The sequence below is a fragment of the Pocillopora damicornis genome, chromosome 9, assembly GCF_964200805.1.
Source record: "Pocillopora damicornis chromosome 9, jaPocDami1.2, whole genome shotgun sequence".
In the NCBI taxonomy this organism is placed as follows: Eukaryota; Metazoa; Cnidaria; class Anthozoa; order Scleractinia; family Pocilloporidae; genus Pocillopora; species Pocillopora damicornis.
The window spans coordinates 17,253,637-17,273,636 of record NC_142678.1 but is presented as its reverse complement, the minus strand read 5'-3'; the positions used below and the strand labels follow the sequence as shown (position 1 = coordinate 17,273,636).

Below are 20,000 nucleotides of genomic sequence, written 5' to 3'. Positions count from 1 at the left end.
TATAAAAACAAACTCACATGCATAAAGAGAAAATTATCAGAAACCAATGAAAACAGACATGGTAGACTTCTTAAGCACAGAAATTACATGAAAAGAGTCAAATATACAGAAACAGCTAATGAAAGGGCAAGCAGACTTGAAGATAAGAGAGGCACTTATAGAAAAACAATGTCTGAAGAAACTGCTGAAAAGCGAAAAGAGAGACTTAAAAATAATAGAGACACTTATAGAAAAAGAGTGTCTGAAGAAACTGTTAAATAGCAAAAAGAGAGACTAAAAAGTTACAAAGACTCTTATAGAAAAAGAACGTCTGAAGAAACTGTTGAAAAGCGAAAAGAGAGACTTGCAAATAGGAGAGCCAGTTATAAAAGGTCTCAAACAATTTCTGCAGGACAAAAAGAGAGCTCTGCTGGTCCAGTTCACGAACAAAAACATGCACAAAATAACATGAACGATTTTCATAAGTCCAATCAGTATTCAGTTTGCCAATGCACTGTCTGTTTTGAAGCATGGCCATTGAAATCCAGCCCAAGGAAGGTTGATCACTACCAGTGTCAGAGGTGCATACGAGATAAACAACAATCAAAAAAGTTTTCTAAGGAAAATGACATGGTGCCATCATTAGTACCTTTACAACTGCAGGGGTTAACCCAAGTAGAAGAAATGCTTATTGCACGTGCACTTCCTGTTATGCGAGTTTACATAAAACCTGGTGGACAAAGGGGCTATTCAGGCCACTGTATCAATTTGCCTCAGGATATAGCTGAACTAGCACATTCTCTGCCTAGATACCCAAAAGATCTATCTGTTATTGTTGTTAAGATGAAAGGTAAAGAGAACAGTTTTAAAGATGTGACAGTGCGAAGGCAAAATGTAGCTGATGCACTACAATGGCTTGTTAATAATAACTCACACTACAAGGACATAACCATCAATCAAAATTCTTTAAATTCTTTACCAGAACATGGTGTTCCACATGGTCTTCTCTCGGTTGAAACAGAGAATATAGATTTGGATGCCACATGTGAACCTGACTTAGGTCCTCAAAATGAAGATGACATTGTTTATAATGAGGGTACTGAAATGAGCAGTTTTCTGCCTATTCCAGAGTGTCAGCAGCAAGAAATAGAAGCTGTGCGCCAACAATTGTCTAATGATTCTAATCACTTGCCCTGGCCAACAGTTGGCAGTGAACCATTAAACGAGTATGTAACTCCCTATTTAGCAACAATGGCTTTCCCAACATTATTTCCAGATGGTAAGGGTGATCCTACTAACCCATCATTACGCCGAGATATACCACTCGGAGAAAGAGTAAAGCACCTTTTAAAGTTTGGAGAAAACAAGAATGACAAATGGGTATATCGCTTTGCTACTCACCCCAGATTTGGTTACTGGGCATTGAATATGATACAAAGAAAACGTATTCTGCAACAGACAGGCATGTTCCTAAAACAAAACCCAGGAGAAGCTCATTTGACTGCTGAGGAGCTGCGGCAAATGGCAACTAGCAATAACACAAGTATGTTTATATCTAAGATATCACGCTATCTTAGTAACATTACTGGTTCTAATGCTTATTGGCACAAAGCTAAAGAAGATTTAAAAGCAATAATAGCCCATGCTGGAGCTCCAACATTCTTTTTCACATTCTCCTCTGCTGATATGCATTGGCCTGAACTTCATGCAATTTTTGGCAACTCAGTCAGTAATAATTCAACTGACAACAAACGGCAGAATGTGATTAACAATCCTCATATTACAGACTGGTTCTTTACACAGCGTTTAGAAAGTTTTATTAAATACTGGTTATACAATTCACTAGATGCTGAGTGGCACTGGTACAGATTTGAATATCAAGCTAGAGGTAGTATACATTGTCATGGTGTAGCAAAACTGAAAAATGATCCAGGTTTATGTAAACTCTCAGAAACAGCTCTAAAAGGCTATTTGGCTGAAATGTCCACTAATACAGCTGAGCAAGTCAATATACTAGAACTCAATCAACAGATAGTGGATGGGAAAAAGGCTTCCCAGGTAGTTTGTCAGTATGTAGATTGGTTATTGTCTACATATAATCCAGATCCACCAGATAATGGCACATGGGTGAAGCCCTCTATTCATCCTTGTCAAAAGCGTCACAAGGACCTTGTAAGTTTACAAGACTCTGAACAAGATTATGTTGATTTGTTGAATACTGTACAAAGGCACACTCGCTGTAGTACAAACTATTGTCTTAGAAAGAAACAAAACGAAACAGAACTGAAATGTAGATTTAAGTTTCCATTTGAACCTTGTGTTAATACAAAACTAGAGTTTGAGCCCATTCATACAAAAGATCGAAGCACTCAATACAAAGCAAAGATCATAACAAAGAGGAATGATAGCAGACTCAATAATCACCAACGACTTCAGCTTCAAGGCTGGAGGGCAAACTGTGATATTCAAGTGATCATTGATTATCATACATGTGTTGAATACCTTGCAAAATATGCTTCAAAAGGTGAACCAAAGTCACCTGTAATGAAACTTGCATTAAATTCTATTGTCCGTAATTGCAACAACAATAGCAACCCTACAAAATTGATAAAAAAAGTGATAATGAAGTCACTTGGCCAACGTGACTTCTCTGCACAAGAGACTATGCATCATCTCATGTCACTGAAACTTGTCAGCTCATCATTTAATGTGGTACCTATTAGTCTAAATGGTTCACGTAGAATCAAAACTATAACAAATGATGGAGATACTGTAACCAATGACTCATTGCTTGATACTTATGCTAAAAGGGAAAAATATATTCAAACCATCCCAGATATAATGGCTCTTAATTTCATTCATTTTGCAACAAAATACAAACTTGTCAACAACAAACTAACAGTTCAGCCTCATAACATGATTCCCAGAGTTTTTCCAGTATTTTCTTCCAATTCAAAAGGTCCAAATTTTGGACTTTATTGCAAATATCAGTTACTTAAGCACAAACCTTGGCATACTACACAAGACAATGCCTGGGATTGTCAGGAAGGCACTGATGAAATATACATCACAAAATGGAAGGAATTTCTACAAACACCATATGCTGAAGAGCATGTTCCTGACTGGTATGAAAAACTACAAAGTGTACAGAATAACACAGAAGAGGAACCAAATATAGAGCACTCTTCAGAAGAGCTTCCACAGCGTGAAGAGTGGATGGATTTAGCAGATCTCATACCTGGGTATTTTGTTAACCAAGATAATATAACACAACAAACCTCTCAGCCTGATTATGACTGGCAAAATGACAAGATTAAGTATGCAAATCACTTAATACAGGAAATGCCATCCTGAATAAAAACTAAGAAAGATACTTTGGATTCTACCTTTGGTTTGCAACAACAAAATATTGATGTTAATACATTCAGTGACATGCAAAGACATGCCTACAATATGGTGAAAGCACATTCTGAACAAGCCTGCCCTAAAGATCCATTGCTTCTTATTATACTTGGAGTTGCCGGTACAGGGAAAAGTTACCTCATTAATGCCATCCGAAACCTGCTCCAACACTCTTGTGCAGTGACTGCCACAACTGGCAAAGCCTCATTTAACATAAACGGATGTACAATCCATTCACTATTAAAATTGCCTGTTGGCCCAAGACATAACAAAGAATTAACAGGACAAGGGCTTGTCACATTACAAACCAAGCTGAAAGATATCAGTTATATCCTAATTGATGAATACTCTATGCTAGGACAAACATTGTTTGGCTGGATTGATAGACGCTGCCGACAAGCAACAGGCAAAAATGACGAAGTATTTGGTGGTAAATCCATGATATTAGTTGGTGACCCAGCTCAATTGCCTCCAGTGGCCAGGGTTCGCACGCGCCTTGAAAGTCCTTGAAAGTCCTTGAATCTCAAAATAAAAATTCAAGGCCTTGAAAGTCCTTGATAATTGTAGTCAGTGCTGGAAAGTCCTTGAAATTTGTAGCTAATTTAATCCAACTTAGATTCTAGAGTGCCTTATCTGAAAATATATGCAACTGGCACAAACGTAGCAACACATAATAGTAAGATACAAATAACAAACGATCGTAACGCCACTCCGCATGTCGATCAATCGCCCATATCCATTTGTCCTGTTCTTGGTTCTATTAATCACTCTGATTGGTTGAATGTCTCGAATGTCAAGGGCCAATCAAATGTTTTGTACTATTCCCTCTTTCTGAGAAAAGCCATGTGCTTTGAGTGCTTTCCTTGTCTGGGTTAGTGTTGATTGTTTGCGTTTTGTTTCACGAGTGAGAGATTTAAAACAATGGGCAAGTGTGTTTTCAGCAACTTGTGGCTTCAGAAATCACTGTATAAAGATTGGCTTCGAGAAGTCAAGGGTGACAAGCACAAGGCACGATGCATCGTGTGTATGAAGGATGTTGACATTTCGAGCATGGGAGAGTCAGCGCTCACAAGTCACTTGAAAGGAAAAAAACATCAAACACTGACATCCCAGAATAGGTCATTAGCAAGCGTTTCAGATTTTTTTGGCGTTTCTTCTCAACAACCAGCAACTACAAGTGACGATGCCAAAGAAGTTTCAAAATCCGCTTCGTCTGAAAGTGGCGAACACAACACGCTCAACCCCACAAAGTCTAGTACTACGAGTTCATCTGGTTCATCGGTGATGGAAAGAATTGTCACTCGTGATGAGACTTTGAAAGCAGAAATTTTGTGGGCATTGAAGGTGATAATGTCTCATTACTCCTATAAATCATGCGAAGGTACGAGCAAATTGTTTCAAGCGATGTTTCCTGACAGTCGGATCGCGAGTCAGTTTACATGCGGAGAAAAGAAATGTGCATACTTGATCTGTTTTGGGCTCGCTCCACACTTCAAACAACTTTTGAAGGACGTTGTGAAAAAAGAAGAAGCTTATGTACTTATGTTTGACGAGAGCCTGAATAGCGTGTGCCAGTCAAAGCAAATGGATATTCACATTCGTTCATGGAATCATGACAAACACGAAGTTGAAAGTCGCTATTATACCTCAGTGTTTATGGGGCATGGAACAGCAGAGGACATGCTTTCTCATTTTCGTTCAGGCATAGAAGGAATTCCTCTCAAAAAAGTTTATCAGGTAGGATGCAACTCTCGTTATGTTTGGGTAATCCATGAAATTGTTTGCAAGATATGCTTCTTTGAAGTTGTATTATTTCTTACCCTCAATTATCGACATTTCGAAATAGGCAATAGCACAAACTTAGTCTTCACACAATTACCTAATTTCAATTATTCTTTGTCATATTGCCACTCTTTTGAAAGACCTATGTCTTGCCATTATTAAAAAGGTGTGATCAAATTGGAATCAATTATATTGTTTTCATGACTGGCATTTAATTTCATCGTTCGCCGGCGAACGATAATTACAAGAAGTTGCGTTAAATTTTTTTTAACATGAAAATCTTTCAATGTCTGTTATTATTTTGCTGTAGAAGGGCGAAAGATGCAAGATTACTTAATCTAATTTATTGCATGTAATATAAATTGTGCGTTCACAATCTAGCCAATGTTCCAAAAAGCGATAAAATTGTATTAAATAGAAATGAAACACCTTACTTGGTTTTCTGCCCTTTAAGGTCTAAATAAATCAACACTCTTTCATTGCAAATCTTCACAATTCCAATGCATCCATGACTAGTTCACTTCGTGTCTAGGTGGACAATGACACGAACTCTGGGACGTAATGCAAGTACTAAATTAAATAATCTGTTTACCTTTCAATATTACAAGGAATGTTTTCTCTCATACTAGTTGTCAATGGATGGACCCAACGTTAATTGGAAATTTTACAGTATGCTGACTGATGAGGCAAAAAGGGAGCATAATAGTCACATGCTGAACATTGGCAGCTGTGGTTTACACATTCTTCATGGAGCATTCAAGGATGGTGCTGTGGCATCAGGATGGCAGTTAGACAGGTTGTTCTCCAGCCTTCACTGGCTTTTTCAGGACAGTCCGGCAAGGAGAGAGGACTACACCAAAGTAACAGAAAACTCACTGTTTGCTTTGAAGTTCTGCAAACATAGGTGGTTGGAGAATGTCTTGGTTGCAGAACGTACACAGAGTATGTGGGACAGTGTTGTCAAGTATGTTCAGAGTGCAAGGGCAGGAAAAGTTCCACAGCCACAGAATAAATCCTTTGAAACTGTACAAGAGTTTGTTGCAGATCCCTTTACGACTGCAAAAGTCGCTTTCTTCCTATCAGTAGCCAAGCAAGTGACACCGTTTTTGACACTCTATCAAACCGACAAGCCTATGCTTCCTTTCCTGGCTACAGACCTGTACAGCATGCTTGGGGGATTAATGAGAAGATTTATTAAGACCACTGTTATCAGTGAAGCCAAAACCCCATTGAAGCTTACAAAACTTGACCCTGCTGACTCCAGCATTCATGCCTCTCATTCCAAGATTGACCTGGGGTTTACAGCTGACAAGAAGATCAAGGAGTCGATTGCAAAGTCCACAGTTTCAGAGAAAAGAGTGCTTCAGTTTCAGATGGAATGCAAGGAGTTCCTTATGAAAGTAGTTTGCAAACTGATTGCCAAAGCACCAATTCAGTATTCCCTTGTAAGGAATATAAATTGCTTAGATCCAAGAAACATGATGAGTGACCATGATGTTTCCATCACAAAATTCAAGAGAGTTTTGACTACCCTTGAAAATGCCAAGAAAGTCCCGGAAGGTGAATGTGATTCCCTTTTGGAACTATTTAGACAATTCATTATGGAAGTCCCCTCTTCTTCTCCGTCGGAGTTCAAAGACTATGATCCTAACAATGATAGACTTGATTCCTTTCTGTATCTTCACATGGGACAGAAGCGATCCTACCAATCATTGTGGAAAGTAGTCTCAGAGCTACTGATATTATCACATGGCCAGGCCAGTGTCGAAAGAGGATTCTCAGTCAATAAGCAACTGGAAGTCGAGAACCTCCAAGAGCGCTCCTTCATTGCTCAAAGGCTGGTACAAGACCATGTACAATCTGTGGGAGGTGTCCTTGCTGTTTCAATCAACAAACCACTTCTTTTGTCAGCTGCAGGAGCTAGGCAGAAGTATTTATCATATCTTGATGAACAAAAGAGGAAGAAAACCTCTGAGGGTGTAGAACTGAAGCGAAAGGAGCTAGTCGATGAACTTGACGAACTTAAAAAGAAAAGAAGGCGTTTAGACAGTGATGTTGACAATCTTGTTAAATCGGCAGACGAGTTTGCACAGAAAGCAGAGGACACTGGGAAACTTGTGTGGATTACAAAGTCAAATAGTTTGAGGAGAACTGCAAAAGAAAAGGAGATAGCTCGCAAAGACCTTGAGTGCAAAATTGCGAATGTTGTGGATGAACTAAAAAAGGCATAGACTTTTAGCTCGACTTAAGCTCGGCACAATCGCTACTATGATAAGGTGAACATTCTTTTATTTTGCAGTTGGTGGAGTCCTTGAAAAATAAAAAATATGTCCTTGAAAAGTCCTTGAAAAGTCCTTGAATTTTTAGTCCAAAAAAGGGTACGAACCCTGAGTGGCAGATAAGCCATTATATCATTCGAGACCCTCCAGTTCTACAGGTGAACAAGGTTATTTAGCTTATCACATGTTTGGCAATGTTGTAAAACTGTCAGTAAACCAGAGGGTTCAAGGCTTAAATCAACAGCAAGCTCAGTTTAGAGATTTACTCATACGCCTTCGCACAGGAGATTCTAATGAGCAAGATTGGAAACTTCTTTTGGCAAGACAGCCTTCCATAGCATTGAACGTGAATGAGTTTCAAGATGCCACTAGGCTCTATTTCAGCAATGAAGAAGTTGCTAATTATAACTTTGAACAGTTATCAGAACTTCATCAGCCAATAGCCTGCATCACTGCACGTCACTCTAGTGATATAGCTAAGAAAGCAAGTTCAGATGACATGTCAGGTTTACAACCGACCATTTTCCTTGCAAAAGGTGCACATGTAATGCTTACCATGAACCTATGGATAGATGTTGGACTTTGTAACGGTGCAACTGGAACGGTTGAAGATTTCATTTATGCAAACAACCAGCAACCACCAGACTTGCCTGTCGCTGTCATAGTAAAATTTAATGAGTATAGAGGTCCATCTATCAGTGATAGCATTCCACGATGTGTGCCTATATGCCCAATAACAATAACCTCACAGACACTAGATGGTTTACATGAGAGACAACAGTTGCCTCTCAAACTTGCTTGGGCAATCACAATACACAAGAGCCAAGGGTTAACACTGCCAAAAGCATGGATTGACATTGGTCAGACTGAAACTACTGCAGGCATTTCATATGTAGCTATAAGCAGAGTGAAAACACTTTCATCTTGTATTATTGAACCAATGACTTTTGAAAGACTTAAGAGTCTTAAGAAATCCACTAATTTAAAATATAGACTTGAAGAAGAAAGCAGGCTATATAATCTAGCAAATATAAATTGATCCCAAGTTGAGTGATGCGAACAAAGTCACTCACAACAGTACAGCACCCAAAATTGATTAATTAGAATAAATTGATTATACGGCCTTCAACACATGCATACATAAATGATTTTTTTTTATGGTTATAAATAGTTCACTTTCCAACTACATTTAAAGCAAAGTTCCATGTAATGTTTCAGAGTGTTGTATTAACTAGGGTTTAAAGGTATTTTAAACACCCTCCTAAAACATCTGTATACATCCTTATTTTTTTTTTTTTTTCAACAGACAAGACAGAGATCTAATATGGCTTCAGGTATGTATCTCCCGGTCATACTTAAATATTATGGTTATACGTTCCTTTCTTCTACACGCCGGGCTGACGGGCTCAGAAAATACGCCATTTCGAGCAGCGGATTCTCTATCCAAGATAGCGTCGGGCGCCATTTTTAATTTTTTGAAATTTATTTCAATTTATTTCGATTTATTTTAGGGTTCTCTTTGAATTGTGGGATATCTGTGGGGTCTGTGAACGAAAGAGGAGGCCATTTTGGAAGAGTGAAAAATTTTCACAAGAATACGGTAAGTACAAGGCGCAGAATTTTGTTTTTTATCGTGCAATGTGGCATAACCCTTGGAATGATGTACTGAGGCAAAGAAAGAGATTACAATATTTCTAGAGGCTATTTTAAAATTTTAAAACGATGGATTCCTGTGATAGACATTGTATTTGCACATTGTGTTTGCTGAATGTAGATTCATTGTTTTCAGCTTCTGTAAATTGGTACCGCGCGAGCTGAAAGCTGGAATCTGGCTGTGTTGACCAGTGTTGAAGCAGAACCAGATTCATCCCTAGCTGGATTAGTACAACTGGGAGCGAGCTTGCTCGTTGCTTTTGAAAATGCCAAGGAAGGGTAGGAAGAGAGCAAGAAGCTCCAAGACAATAGCAAAGGAAAAGTTTCCAATAGGGGAACTTGCCCGTAGGCGGAAAGTGCTCAAAGAGGAATTTATTTCAAACTGCAAAGTATACTCGACGGAAAGTTCAAAGCTGAAAACGCTGAAAAGAAAGGTAAGGAAAAGTAACTTTGCTCATATGTATTATTTTGATAAATAACGACTGATTTTTGTTCATTTTTTTGATAAATGGCGTTGATTATATTTATATAGGTGTTTATTAATTTTTACTGAGGATATTAAATTGGGAACTGCAAATATAAACAACAGAAGTTGTGATCCAAAATGTGCCTAAGCTTTACTGAGTTCAGTATCTTGTGTAATTTTTCTCAATTTGCAAATTGTTTAAATTTTAGCACAGTCTCTTACATTGATGTATGAATTATCTGACTCAATTTCTTTTCAGGATTTTGCTATTCTATTTATCTTTGGGTAGAAAATCTGGGACTGTGGATTAATTTAACTATCCGGCAAATCTTTCATAGGTTGAAAGAATCCAGAATGATGTGGAGTTAGTGAAAAAAAGAGTAATTGAGACTGACATTGTAAGAAAAAGAAAACTTCTGAAAAGAAGAAGGTTTCCAACCTCTATATCAGAAGCCAGTTCCGAAGAATATGCAGTTCCTGTTGCAAAAAGAACTTGCCAAAGACGTACAAGGGAGACTATCGATGCCTGTAATGAAATCCATGGTGGTACAAGGGAGAATAAAAGTCCAATACTGGATGCTTTGTGGTTGACTTTAGTTAAGGAAGCCACACCGTTTCAGTTGGGAAAGTACTTTTCCTTATCTAAGAAAGTAATGAAGAGAGTTTTACCTAATGTAGTGAAGGAAAGTATTCCAACTTTTGAAAATAGCTTTGACAATAAACTTAGAAGCCTAAGAGTATTGTACAGTAAGGGGTTGTTGAGTAAGGAGAAATATAAAAGTATTAGGCTCAATCTTTCCATGAATACTCGCAAAAGTGGCAAGAAACTGGAAAGCTTTAAGTTCATGTCAAGTGTTCGCTTGCCAAATCGCGCCATTTCGATAACAGTGAGCCCGTAAGAAACTGGTCAGCGATCTCTATACAAACGGTGCTTTCAATATGGCGGCCCTTTTAGTAAAACTCCACGAAGCTGTGAATGATTACAGGAATTCTAGTCAAGACAAAGCTTTAGCAACAGAAATTGGGGGCGAGCTTTTAGTGTTGACTAGAGCAGTCATCAAGAAACACACGTTCGACAGTGAAAGGGCTTTCAAATTTCATTTAGCTCAGCCTGCAAGAATGTTGGCAAGGATTGTTGCTTTTTGGCACATCAGAATGCTGAGAAAAATGAGGCGAAAAACGCGTGCTTCCCGGCCGTGGACTGTCAATTTCTCATGGAATTTACCATTGGAGGTGTTTGATTGTTTCAAGGTTGTCGCTTTAGCTCCTGTTGCTGGTGGTGTGGTTGTCAGGAACACACGTGCTGTCCATGAGATACACATTACGGATATGGGAAAGATGAAGGGTCTCTTTCTCTCACTGGCAAATAAATATCGAAAAGGAACAATCCATGAGAGCGATGTCTTCCTCAAAAAGGAAAAAGATGGTTCCTTTAGCCAGGTGATTGTCACTGGTGACCATCCAGCTAAGTTTACATATTCAAAAAACTCTGAAATTATGAAAATCAGCCTCAGGTATGGACATTACAATAGACTGGGAGTTCCTCAGCACTCCCTGGCATAAAGAATAACAGTATCGTTTGCTGAGATCAGCAAAAAACAGTGCTAGAAATAATTGGCATAATTTTCATAATTATTAAACTAATGCTTCTTGTTTTAAAATCATTTTATAACCTTACCTGCTCTATATGCTCTCATTAATAAAACATATTATTTTGAACATCTAGGTATTAGATGTACACTGTTTCCTATCACTTTTGTCACCCTTTAATGTTCTCATGTAGTTATATGATACAATTTATTTTTCCCACACCTCTTGCATGTTGGTGGCGAACTTTGGCCAAAATATCACTGTTATTTGTACTAAAAATAATCTTAATTACAGTAATTAATGAGTGCTGAACTGCTCTTGTTTTGCTAAATTTTAACACTTCCCCTTCTATTAAGCCCTTCCTTTCTATTTAGCCCCCCCCCCCCCCCCCATGCGCCTTAAAACAATAAGCCCCCTGTGGGCTTAATAGAGGATTTACAGTACATGAAACAAGGAGACTAATATTTACACATATGTTTTTTTCAAATAACACAAGCTACCTTATGCAGTAATCCCATCCATGCCAAATTTATTACATTAATCTAAATATCTTTTTACCTCCTCCTACAGAAAAACAAGACATAACTTGCTTTGTGCATAATGTCTCACCAGTAAAAAAAACTGGACCAACAAGCTACTTTAACTGCCACCTTCAGACAGAGAAAGATCTCATTGGCAGTGTATGCTTTGCAACTGAAAAGAAGGAAACTCTTGATGCAATGGCCGCACAAAGATCACCGGTTAAAATTTCAAATTTTAACATCAGCAATAAGTATGGACGAAGTGATGTAGTAATAAACAGGAACACAACCATCACTTCAACAACAGCTGATTTTCCATACAAAGCACAAGATGATGTCACATCAATTGCATCCTTGTCAAAAGTAGCACCACAACAGCTAGTGTCAATAAAAGGAAAGATATCACATCTAAGTGCGACCAAAACTATAGTCATCCAAGATTCTCCTGTCAAAAAACAGGAAGGCTATATAGTTGATCCATCTGGTTACATAAAAGTTATTTTCTGGGGTGAGCATGTTGACAGCGTCACACCACAGTCCACCTATTTCTTCAACAACTTGAGAATGAAAGTATCTCAGAATCAAAGATACTTGAACACACCAAAACAAGATAATTTATACACCATCAAGGACGCTGAACCCTTCAAACAAACATTACCTGAAGTCAGTGACATCTCAACAACAACAGAAACCATTGGAGAAATACTAGGAATAAGCAGTGTCACCAAATACAACTGTTGTTGTTCATGTTCAAAAAAAGTTACAATCAAGGGAAAAATTGCAGTCTGCGATAACTGCAAAGTAACACAAAAGGCAACCAGCTGCAGTGTAAAGTGGACACTCAAGATCCATATCCAAAACTCCAAACAACCACTGCAGAAGCTTCAGCTACAGGTTTATCAAGAAGCAGTGCCAAAGTTGTTTTCAATTTGTCACTTAATTGCAAATGAAACAACAGAGGAGGAAATCACAGAGGCTGTCTTAAACCTAGACACAGTTAAAGTATGCTTTGACACGCAAACGCGAAAACTTGTGGACATTGAAAAAATTGCCATTTAACATGTTTTGTTGCATTTTCCTTTGTAATAAACCAATCTCTAGTAACTATTTAAGTTACTAATAATTCATGCTATGAGATACAAACACTAAAACTTTTAGATATCACAAAAACTTTTATAGCACTTAATTTTTGAATTTCATATTAAACTTTCTTGAAACTATTCCATTTACTATTATTCATGTTACTGTTAGAAAAATTAGTCTCGCTCATTTAGTATCTAAACTACATTGTAAATGAGTAGATTCTCATGTTTTAATTATTGCATTTTACCTTGTGACTAATCGAGTTAGTATCATCCAGGGCCCAGTTGTTCAAAAGACGATTACTGCTAACCCACGATTAAAGCTTAATCAAAGATTTAATCTCTTTTGTTTAAAAAGATTTCAAAAGCTAATTATAAGCTGCACATGAAGTCAAATCGAAAAATAAAACTAAAGAGCAAGAATCCTTAAGAAAATCTCTTTTGGTTATTAATTTAACTGGAATAAAAATTGACGCTAACCCTGGGTTTGCTTAATCGCGCTTTGAACAACCCGGCCCTGGTTACTGTTAAGATAAGAAAAATAGTTAAACAATGCTATGACACACAAACACGAAATATTTAGACATGGAAAAAAATCTAAGTTTCATAGCATTTTGAACTTCATCACAGCTTCATGTTCCAGTTGTTGTTATAAAATTTAGTCTATCTCTTTCAGTTTTTCAAGATACTGAGTAGATTGACATGTTTTTTTACATTTTCTCTTGCAACTAACCAATCCCATGCAACTATTCAAGTTACTATTCATGTTACTATTAAAATTTTTTTGTTAAACTATGGTATGAAATGCAAACACCAGAACTTTTAAACATTGCAAAAAGTTTCATAGCATTACCAACTTCATAACTTTCTTGAAACTATTCAATTTACTATTATTCATGTTACCGTTACAAAAATTAGTCTCACTCATTTAGTATCTGAACTACATTGTAAATAAGTAGATTGACATGTTTTAATTATTGCATTTTACCTTGTGACTAATCGAGTTAGTATCATCCAGGTTACTGTTAAGTTAAGAAAAATTGTTAAACAATGCTATGACACACAGACACGAAACGTTTAGACATGGAAAAATCTAATTTTCATAGCATTTTGAACTTCATCATAGCCTCATGTTGTTGTTATAAAATCTACTCTATCATTTTCAGTTTTTCAAGATACTGAGTAGACTAACATGTTTTGTTACATTTTCCCTTGCAACTAACCAATCCCTTGTAACTATTCAAGTTACTATCATTCATGTTACTGTTACAAAAGTTAGTCTCCCACAATCAGTATCTAAACTACATTGTAACTAAGTAGATAAACATCTTTGGTTACATATTTGGGTTTCACTATTAAAGTTGCTATTGTTCATGTTGCTCTTTAAATACTTCGTCTTTCTCATTTAATCTCTCAACTAATTTCCTCCTCTGTTTTTGTATGATTTTAGCTAAATTCATTGAACTTCTAACGCACTTATTAATCTTTGATTACTACTAGTACTAATTTTAAAAATTACTTAGTTAAATTTTACCGTAGTATGACTTCTTTTCTTGATCATTTTAAGATTCGTAAAACTTTTTAGTTTCATTAGTAGTAAATCAATTAATATTGTTTTAATAATAGTTCTTAATGTAATTTTAGTTTGTAGATTATATAGGTAGTCAATTATTCAATCGATACATTTTAGTACTTTAATTGTAGGAGGGCCATTATGAAAACTACTGGGTGACCAGTAATCAATGTCGTTACCCTCGTTAAATAAAGTTATTACTTACTTACTCACTCACAGGCGTAAATGACTGGTTACGATTTGTTCTAATGCATAAAGTGTCAAGAACTGGGAGAGCAAGTGTGCAACGCACTTTTGGGGTTTCATTCCCTCACAGGATGTGACTCAAACAGTTCCTTGGCTGGGATTGGAATAAAGACAGGTTAGAATGTACTCAAGCGCAGTGCTGCTCATCAGGATGCCATGAGGCTTGTAGGTCAACAGCACGAGTTAGATGAGAGAACAGCAGCCTAAGTGGAAGCTTATGTTTGAGACCCTTTTTTTCCCCACATCGACTTCCAGCCTCGAGCTCAGATTAAGCGATTGTTTGAGGAAAGTGAACTAGTCAGTGGGAACAGAGAAGCTATTAGAAAGTTTTCAGATAAATACATTGTCCCTGAAAAGCTTGTGGCAGAGCATGTTGAGCACCTCATCCAGATAAAAATGCGCAAGGAGAAGAAGAAAGAGGAGACTGAAACGGAGCAAATGGAACGGCTGAACCGGGAGTACAATGACCTTGACTGGGTTGGACTGTACAACTCCGATAAGTTGTCGTCCTTGAGAGTGGACGAGCTATCCTTGTACTTTTCCCATCACAAGATCACCTTCAAAGGGAAGAAAGCTGCAAGGGTCGCAATGATCAAAGCGCACATTGGCAGCTTGCTGTACGATTCAATGGAGTGTCAACAACCTCGGCAGCCCCTGCAGGGAAATTTGCAGCAACAAGTGACCTCATCACTTTCCGAGGTTGAAACTGACTCGCAAAGTGATGTAGTAGACCGAGTTGTCGGTTCAAGCCTGAGTGGCTGAAGTGACGAATCGTCACCGGAGACTAATTTTATACCAGAACTCGCGCGGAAACATTACCGCCATCAAAATATGGACGAAAGTGGGCACGGGTCGAGAAATACGATTATGTTAGTTGGGGAAGATAGTTTTTTGATATAATATTTCGACACCTGTGAATAATTTTGATTAATCTTGACTGGTAGCTTTGCTTGTATATACAAGTTTTAGGTTTCTATACACTTGTGCGTGTTAGGAGTCAACTTAGCAACATGGAGTAATTTAATCCTTGCCAAAAAAACTGTGACCCTCCCCAGGTTGCGAATAAAACAGGTTTGAATTGGGGAGGGTCCCATTTTTTTTGGTTTTCTTAGGCTTTGTTACATTCAATTATTCGCGTTGATTTCTGTTAGTGTAATTTCTGTAAGACCGCATGCAATTAGCGGTTAAATCTGTTCGTGTTTTAAGATTATATGATGTGCTTAGGTCTCTTATTTTTGGTTAGGTTCTGTTGTTTAGGAATGTTATTTATTTTATTATTTCAGATCGAATAAAATTCTTGTAAAATTTATACGGTTCGGGATTGTTCAGAGTCACGTAATTTGGTTTTCATCCGACGGACCACTTCAATTCGATTTCGCTGCTTACCGGAGTCCGAAGGGTGAAAACTAATGATGGCAGAAGCAGAAGCGGCATTGGACGAGGCTAAAAGAAAGAGGAGGACGGCGAAGGCAGCGCTTACCCGCCATGGGAATACCTTGCGCAAAAAGCTAAAAGAGAGCAGGCCCAGAGACGAAATTATGGAAACCTTTCAAGGCATGAAAACAGCGTTCGAGAACTTGGTGGTAAAGCACGAGGAATACACACAGTTGATTCAGGACGATGAAGCATTCGAAGCGGAGGAGAAATGGTTGGAGGAGTGCGAGGACTTCTATCTTCAGATGGAAATCGGTGTAAAGGATTACTCGATAGCGAAATCGGTATCGAAAGGCGAAAAATCTGGATTGGACAGCGTGGAGTGGAAAAAAGTGGAAAATCAGGATTGGAGAGCGGAACTTCGGAGCTGGAAAGCGGAGCGAAGGACTCAGAGAGCGTAATTGAGATGGAAATCACGAAACAAGTAGGAAATTCAGCAGGACAAGGCAAAGGAAGTGTTAAGGCCACAGCTGCGAACGGAACAGAAACTGAGTCAGGAAATGGAAACGGTAACAACGGCACCAAACATGAAAGCAGCGTAAATACTTCTTGTGGTTTTAAGATGGAGAAGCCGAAAATGCCTCGCTTCGCAGGGGACGTCAGGGACTATGCGATCTTCCGGTCAGACTTCAAACACGCTGTGGATAGCAGATACAGCAAGAGAGATGGAATTTCTTTGCTCCGTACTAGCTTACAAGGGCGACCGCTAGACTTGATTAAAGGTATCGGTACAGATTACGACGCCGCATGGAGCTATCTGAACTCAGTGTACGGCGACCCTAGATTCGTAGCAGACACCATAACCAGGACATCACTAAGTTCAGACCTCTTCGCGATGGAGAAGATGCTAGGTTTTGTGATTTGGTGCACCTTGTGCAAAGAAGTTTTATCACACTGAAAGAGGTTGGACGTCCGCATGACATGGACAACAACCCCATGTTGGCCTTTATCGAGCAGAGAATGTGTACTGACGACCGTAAAGTATGGGCGCGACACTTAGAGAACAGCGGAAAGGAGGCGACCCTGGCGCAGCTTATTGCGTGGATGAACACTGAGATGAAGTCCAGGATGAGAGCGACGGCAGCATTGAGAAGCACAGGCCCACCAACAAGGCATCCTGTTGGCCATTTTGGATCTGATATTAACGCTCCAAAGTCAGGTCTCCCACACAAGTGTTGGATCTGCAAAAATTCAAGTCACTGGACTGATCAGTGCCAGAAGTTTGCCTCGCTAAATCTAGAAAGTAGGATAAAGGCTGTGAAGGAGAACCACGCATGCTTCAGTTGCTTAAAACGTGCCGGAAGAGATCACAGGTCCAGCAATTGTTCCAGAAAAAAAAGCAATGGAATCCAGTGCCCTTATTACCATCACCCCCTCTTACACGGAGCAATTCAGTCGACTATCGCAACTGTTACGTCGGTGATTAACAACCAGAAAGCATTGTTGCCTATCGTGCAAGTGGACATAGTTGGACAAGGCCATCTCCTGCAGAGAGCGAACGCCTTAATGGATTCGGGAGCTCAAATAAGCTTGATCAGGTCGAGTGTGGCCGAAGCCCTCAAGTTAATAGGAAAGAACGTTGTGATCACAATCACAAAGGTGGGCGACCAAGAAGAGGAGCTCAGCACGAAGAGTTACCAGGTGCGCATCAGATCACTGGAAGACCGCAGCGCGCACGTCATACAGGCAATTAGAATACCTTGTATTAGTGAGGACATCACAGATGTCAAGGTTGCCGACATTGCAAGACAACTTGGTCTCGAAAAAGGTCAGTTTCGTCGAGGAAATGGACGTATAGACTTGCTCATTGGAATTGATCAAGCAAAGCTGCACACGGGGGAAACGAGAGAGGCAGGAAATGTGGTAGCTTGCTATTCACCTCTCCGCTGGGTGGTATTTGGAGCAGTTCCTGGCAAACAGTCAGAGACAAGTCATGTTTACCACATCAAGCTCGAAACGCCTATAGACATGACAGACTTTTGGACCACGGAAAGTATGGGTGTACAAGTATACAAGTATTTTTAAGTATTTTTGCTGGCCTGTTGTAATGCGCGCCAAACAAGTTGCGAGGAGGTGTCTGTCTCAAGCGAAGAATTAAAAAGCGTCATAACCAATTATATTTGAAATATCTACTGTTAGAGCGGTTTATTGTCATAATAAAACCCCTTTCAGCGCATCAAGACCTTGAAATTATTCAAAGCTTTTTAAACGCTTTCATAGTATTGTGTATTGTCTTATGGGCTTTGTCGCGAATTTGATCGTCAACAAACCATTAATTGATGACTTTTTTTCTTTCCGTGAAGAAGCGCGCTTGCTTGAAGAAGCGGCTGGGCAGCCTTGAAAGGTTCTAATATAGACTTTTATTCAGATTGTTGTGGGAATCACTGTGCGAATTGCCTATGTATACAATTAAACAAACTTTGTTTCCGTCCCGAAACATCTTTGAAAGCGTCTTTGAAATTCGCGCTCAGTTGACATCAATTGTTCTCTTGTTTTCATGAATGCCCTTATTATGCTAATGACGGGTTTTAAAACTGACGCGCGTGCCACTTGCAATTGACAACAATCATTTCGCTCTCGTCATTGGACAAGAGTTATCTGAAGATAGTCATCGGAAAAGATCGGTTTAAAGTTGTTTTAAGTCTTAAAATGTTTTCGAAGTTCAAAGTAGACAAGCCGCAAGCGAACGTCCTCTACAAACGTGGCCCAAGGCATTTCGAGGTAGAGCAGTCTGTCCTCTCTTTGCCCCTTCTTGAGGCGTACGACCAACGCATTCGCCATTTGCACGAAATCGTCAGTGACCAGGCGACGGAATTGGCAGAAAGAAGGGCAGAAGTTTTTCAGCTTCGCCAGGAACTCCAGCTTCTAAGAAATGAGCTTGCCCAAAGTCGCCTAGCAGTGGAACCTGTAAAGAACGCTGTGAAGTTTAACGTTAGCCGAAAAAACTATTGGGACGTAGATAAGTCTTCGCGGTCTATAAAGAGGAAAAAAATCAGAGAGTACCTCCGAAATGCCACAGAGATTTTACCAGCGGAATTCAAACCGATTGAGGTACGTATCATTACGAATTTTTCTTTATCACTAAGTTTTTAGGGGTGGTGAATGGTCTTTGAAGGTCTCGCAATTGGGAAAAGCTGGCAGTATCCTGAAATGCTATTCCTTATCCCCAATTCCGTGTTACTCAACGGTCTGTTCGTGACCACTATTCAACAATGGAAAAGAGAAGAAGGAAAAAAGTCAGGGAAGAAGACAGAGCCTCAGGTATTGCCCCTGAAGAGGACGAGGAACTAGATCAACTGTTAGATGAAATCATTGAACTCTTTGATGGGTCTGACAAAATCACAGATCAAACAAAACAAAAGCAGGAAGAAGAAGCAAAGAAAGCAGAGGAAATGCCGAAGAGATCATTAGAAACTTTTAAAGATAGCGCCAAAAGGAATGCCGATGAACAGCAAGGAGCAAGACCGAAAAAGTGTAGAGCTAGTGGTGCAAGCACTCTGGCTTACCTGAAGGATAGGGCAGAAGTAGAAGCTACTTTAAAACGTGATGATAAAAAGGCAAGAGTTAGCACTGCAAGCAAAGGAGCAGGAAGGAAGATAACAGCAATTTGATATGATGAACAAGCAAACTAGAGATATTCAGCAGCAAATGCAGCAGCAAATGCAGCAGTTTATGCAAATGAATGCAAACATGATGCAACAGCACAAACAACAAACCCTTGCACTTATGGAACTAATGAAAAAGTTTGCTGGGAAGTGATGCTGGTCAATCTCTGCAAGAGGTCATTTAAATGCACAAAGAGTTCACATTTTTATTAACTTGAACATTTTCAAGGAAGTTAAAAATTAAAGATTTATAATAATAATTACTTGTTTACATATATAGTTGTAAAGGAAATGTTGCTTAATTTTGCCAACCTTTGAAAGTCGCCGAATTGATGTTATGCCAGTATCAAAACTGGGGCTGAGCCTTTATCAAGGCAATAGGGCTTAT

At 38.9% G+C, this 20,000-nt stretch overlaps 6 protein-coding genes and 2 pseudogenes across 6 annotated transcripts; all 8 read left to right on the top strand.

Moving 5' to 3' along the window:
* Positions 1-303: 303 nt before the first annotated feature.
* LOC149040442 (uncharacterized) lies at positions 304-3,891 on the top strand (annotated as a pseudogene).
* LOC149040439 (uncharacterized) lies at positions 1,411-14,142 on the top strand. The gene is made up of 3 exons (XM_089181329.1): positions 1,411-1,522; positions 8,749-8,776; positions 11,722-14,142. The coding sequence occupies exons 2-3, from the start codon at positions 8,767-8,769 to the stop codon at positions 12,729-12,731; spliced, it is 1,020 nt and encodes a 339-aa protein (XP_089037455.1). The 5' UTR covers positions 1,411-1,522; positions 8,749-8,766; the 3' UTR covers positions 12,732-14,142.
* LOC149040441 (uncharacterized) lies at positions 3,861-7,514 on the top strand. Its single transcript, XM_089181315.1, has 2 exons — positions 3,861-5,118; positions 5,793-7,514. Exons 1-2 carry the CDS (start codon positions 4,303-4,305, stop codon positions 7,392-7,394), a joined length of 2,418 nt encoding a protein of 805 aa, XP_089037441.1. The 5' UTR covers positions 3,861-4,302; the 3' UTR covers positions 7,395-7,514.
* Positions 7,608-8,627, top strand: LOC149040440 (ATP-dependent DNA helicase PIF1-like). The gene has a single exon (XM_089181338.1). It carries the CDS (start codon positions 7,627-7,629, stop codon positions 8,479-8,481), a length of 855 nt encoding a protein of 284 aa, XP_089037464.1. The 5' UTR covers positions 7,608-7,626; the 3' UTR covers positions 8,482-8,627.
* Positions 8,966-10,611, top strand: LOC113684577 (uncharacterized). The gene is made up of 2 exons (XM_089181332.1): positions 8,966-9,529; positions 9,900-10,611. Exons 1-2 carry the CDS (start codon positions 9,362-9,364, stop codon positions 10,458-10,460), a joined length of 729 nt encoding a protein of 242 aa, XP_089037458.1. The 5' UTR covers positions 8,966-9,361; the 3' UTR covers positions 10,461-10,611.
* A 587-nt stretch (positions 14,143-14,729) lies between the features above and the next one.
* LOC149040438 (uncharacterized) lies at positions 14,730-15,877 on the top strand. The gene is made up of 2 exons (XM_089181566.1): positions 14,730-14,738; positions 14,829-15,877. Exons 1-2 carry the CDS (start codon positions 14,730-14,732, stop codon positions 15,333-15,335), a joined length of 516 nt encoding a protein of 171 aa, XP_089037692.1. The 3' UTR covers positions 15,336-15,877.
* Positions 15,878-16,218: 341 nt separating this feature from the next.
* Positions 16,219-18,032, top strand: LOC149040437 (uncharacterized; annotated as a pseudogene).
* A 1,073-nt stretch (positions 18,033-19,105) lies between these two features.
* On the top strand, positions 19,106-19,734 carry LOC149040436 (uncharacterized). The gene has a single exon (XM_089181337.1). The coding sequence runs from the start codon at positions 19,220-19,222 to the stop codon at positions 19,616-19,618; it is 399 nt and encodes a 132-aa protein (XP_089037463.1). The 5' UTR covers positions 19,106-19,219; the 3' UTR covers positions 19,619-19,734.
* The last annotated feature ends 266 nt before the right edge of the window (positions 19,735-20,000 follow it).

Bases quoted from the DNA above. Each gene is read 5' to 3' on its own strand.
- LOC149040441 (XM_089181315.1), top strand. From the start codon at position 4,303: ATGGGCAAGTGTGTTTTCAGCAACTTGTGGCTTCAGAAATCACTGTAT. The intron at 5,119-5,792 runs GTAGGATGCAAC...CTCTCATACTAG, and splicing joins CTCTCAAAAAAGTTTATCAG to TTGTCAATGGATGGACCCAA.
- LOC149040440 (XM_089181338.1), top strand. From the start codon at position 7,627: ATGTTTGGCAATGTTGTAAAACTGTCAGTAAACCAGAGGGTTCAAGGC.
- LOC149040436 (XM_089181337.1), top strand. From the start codon at position 19,220: ATGGAAAAGAGAAGAAGGAAAAAAGTCAGGGAAGAAGACAGAGCCTCA.
- LOC113684577 (XM_089181332.1), top strand. From the start codon at position 9,362: ATGCCAAGGAAGGGTAGGAAGAGAGCAAGAAGCTCCAAGACAATAGCA. The intron at 9,530-9,899 runs GTAAGGAAAAGT...AATCTTTCATAG, and splicing joins TGAAAACGCTGAAAAGAAAG to GTTGAAAGAATCCAGAATGA.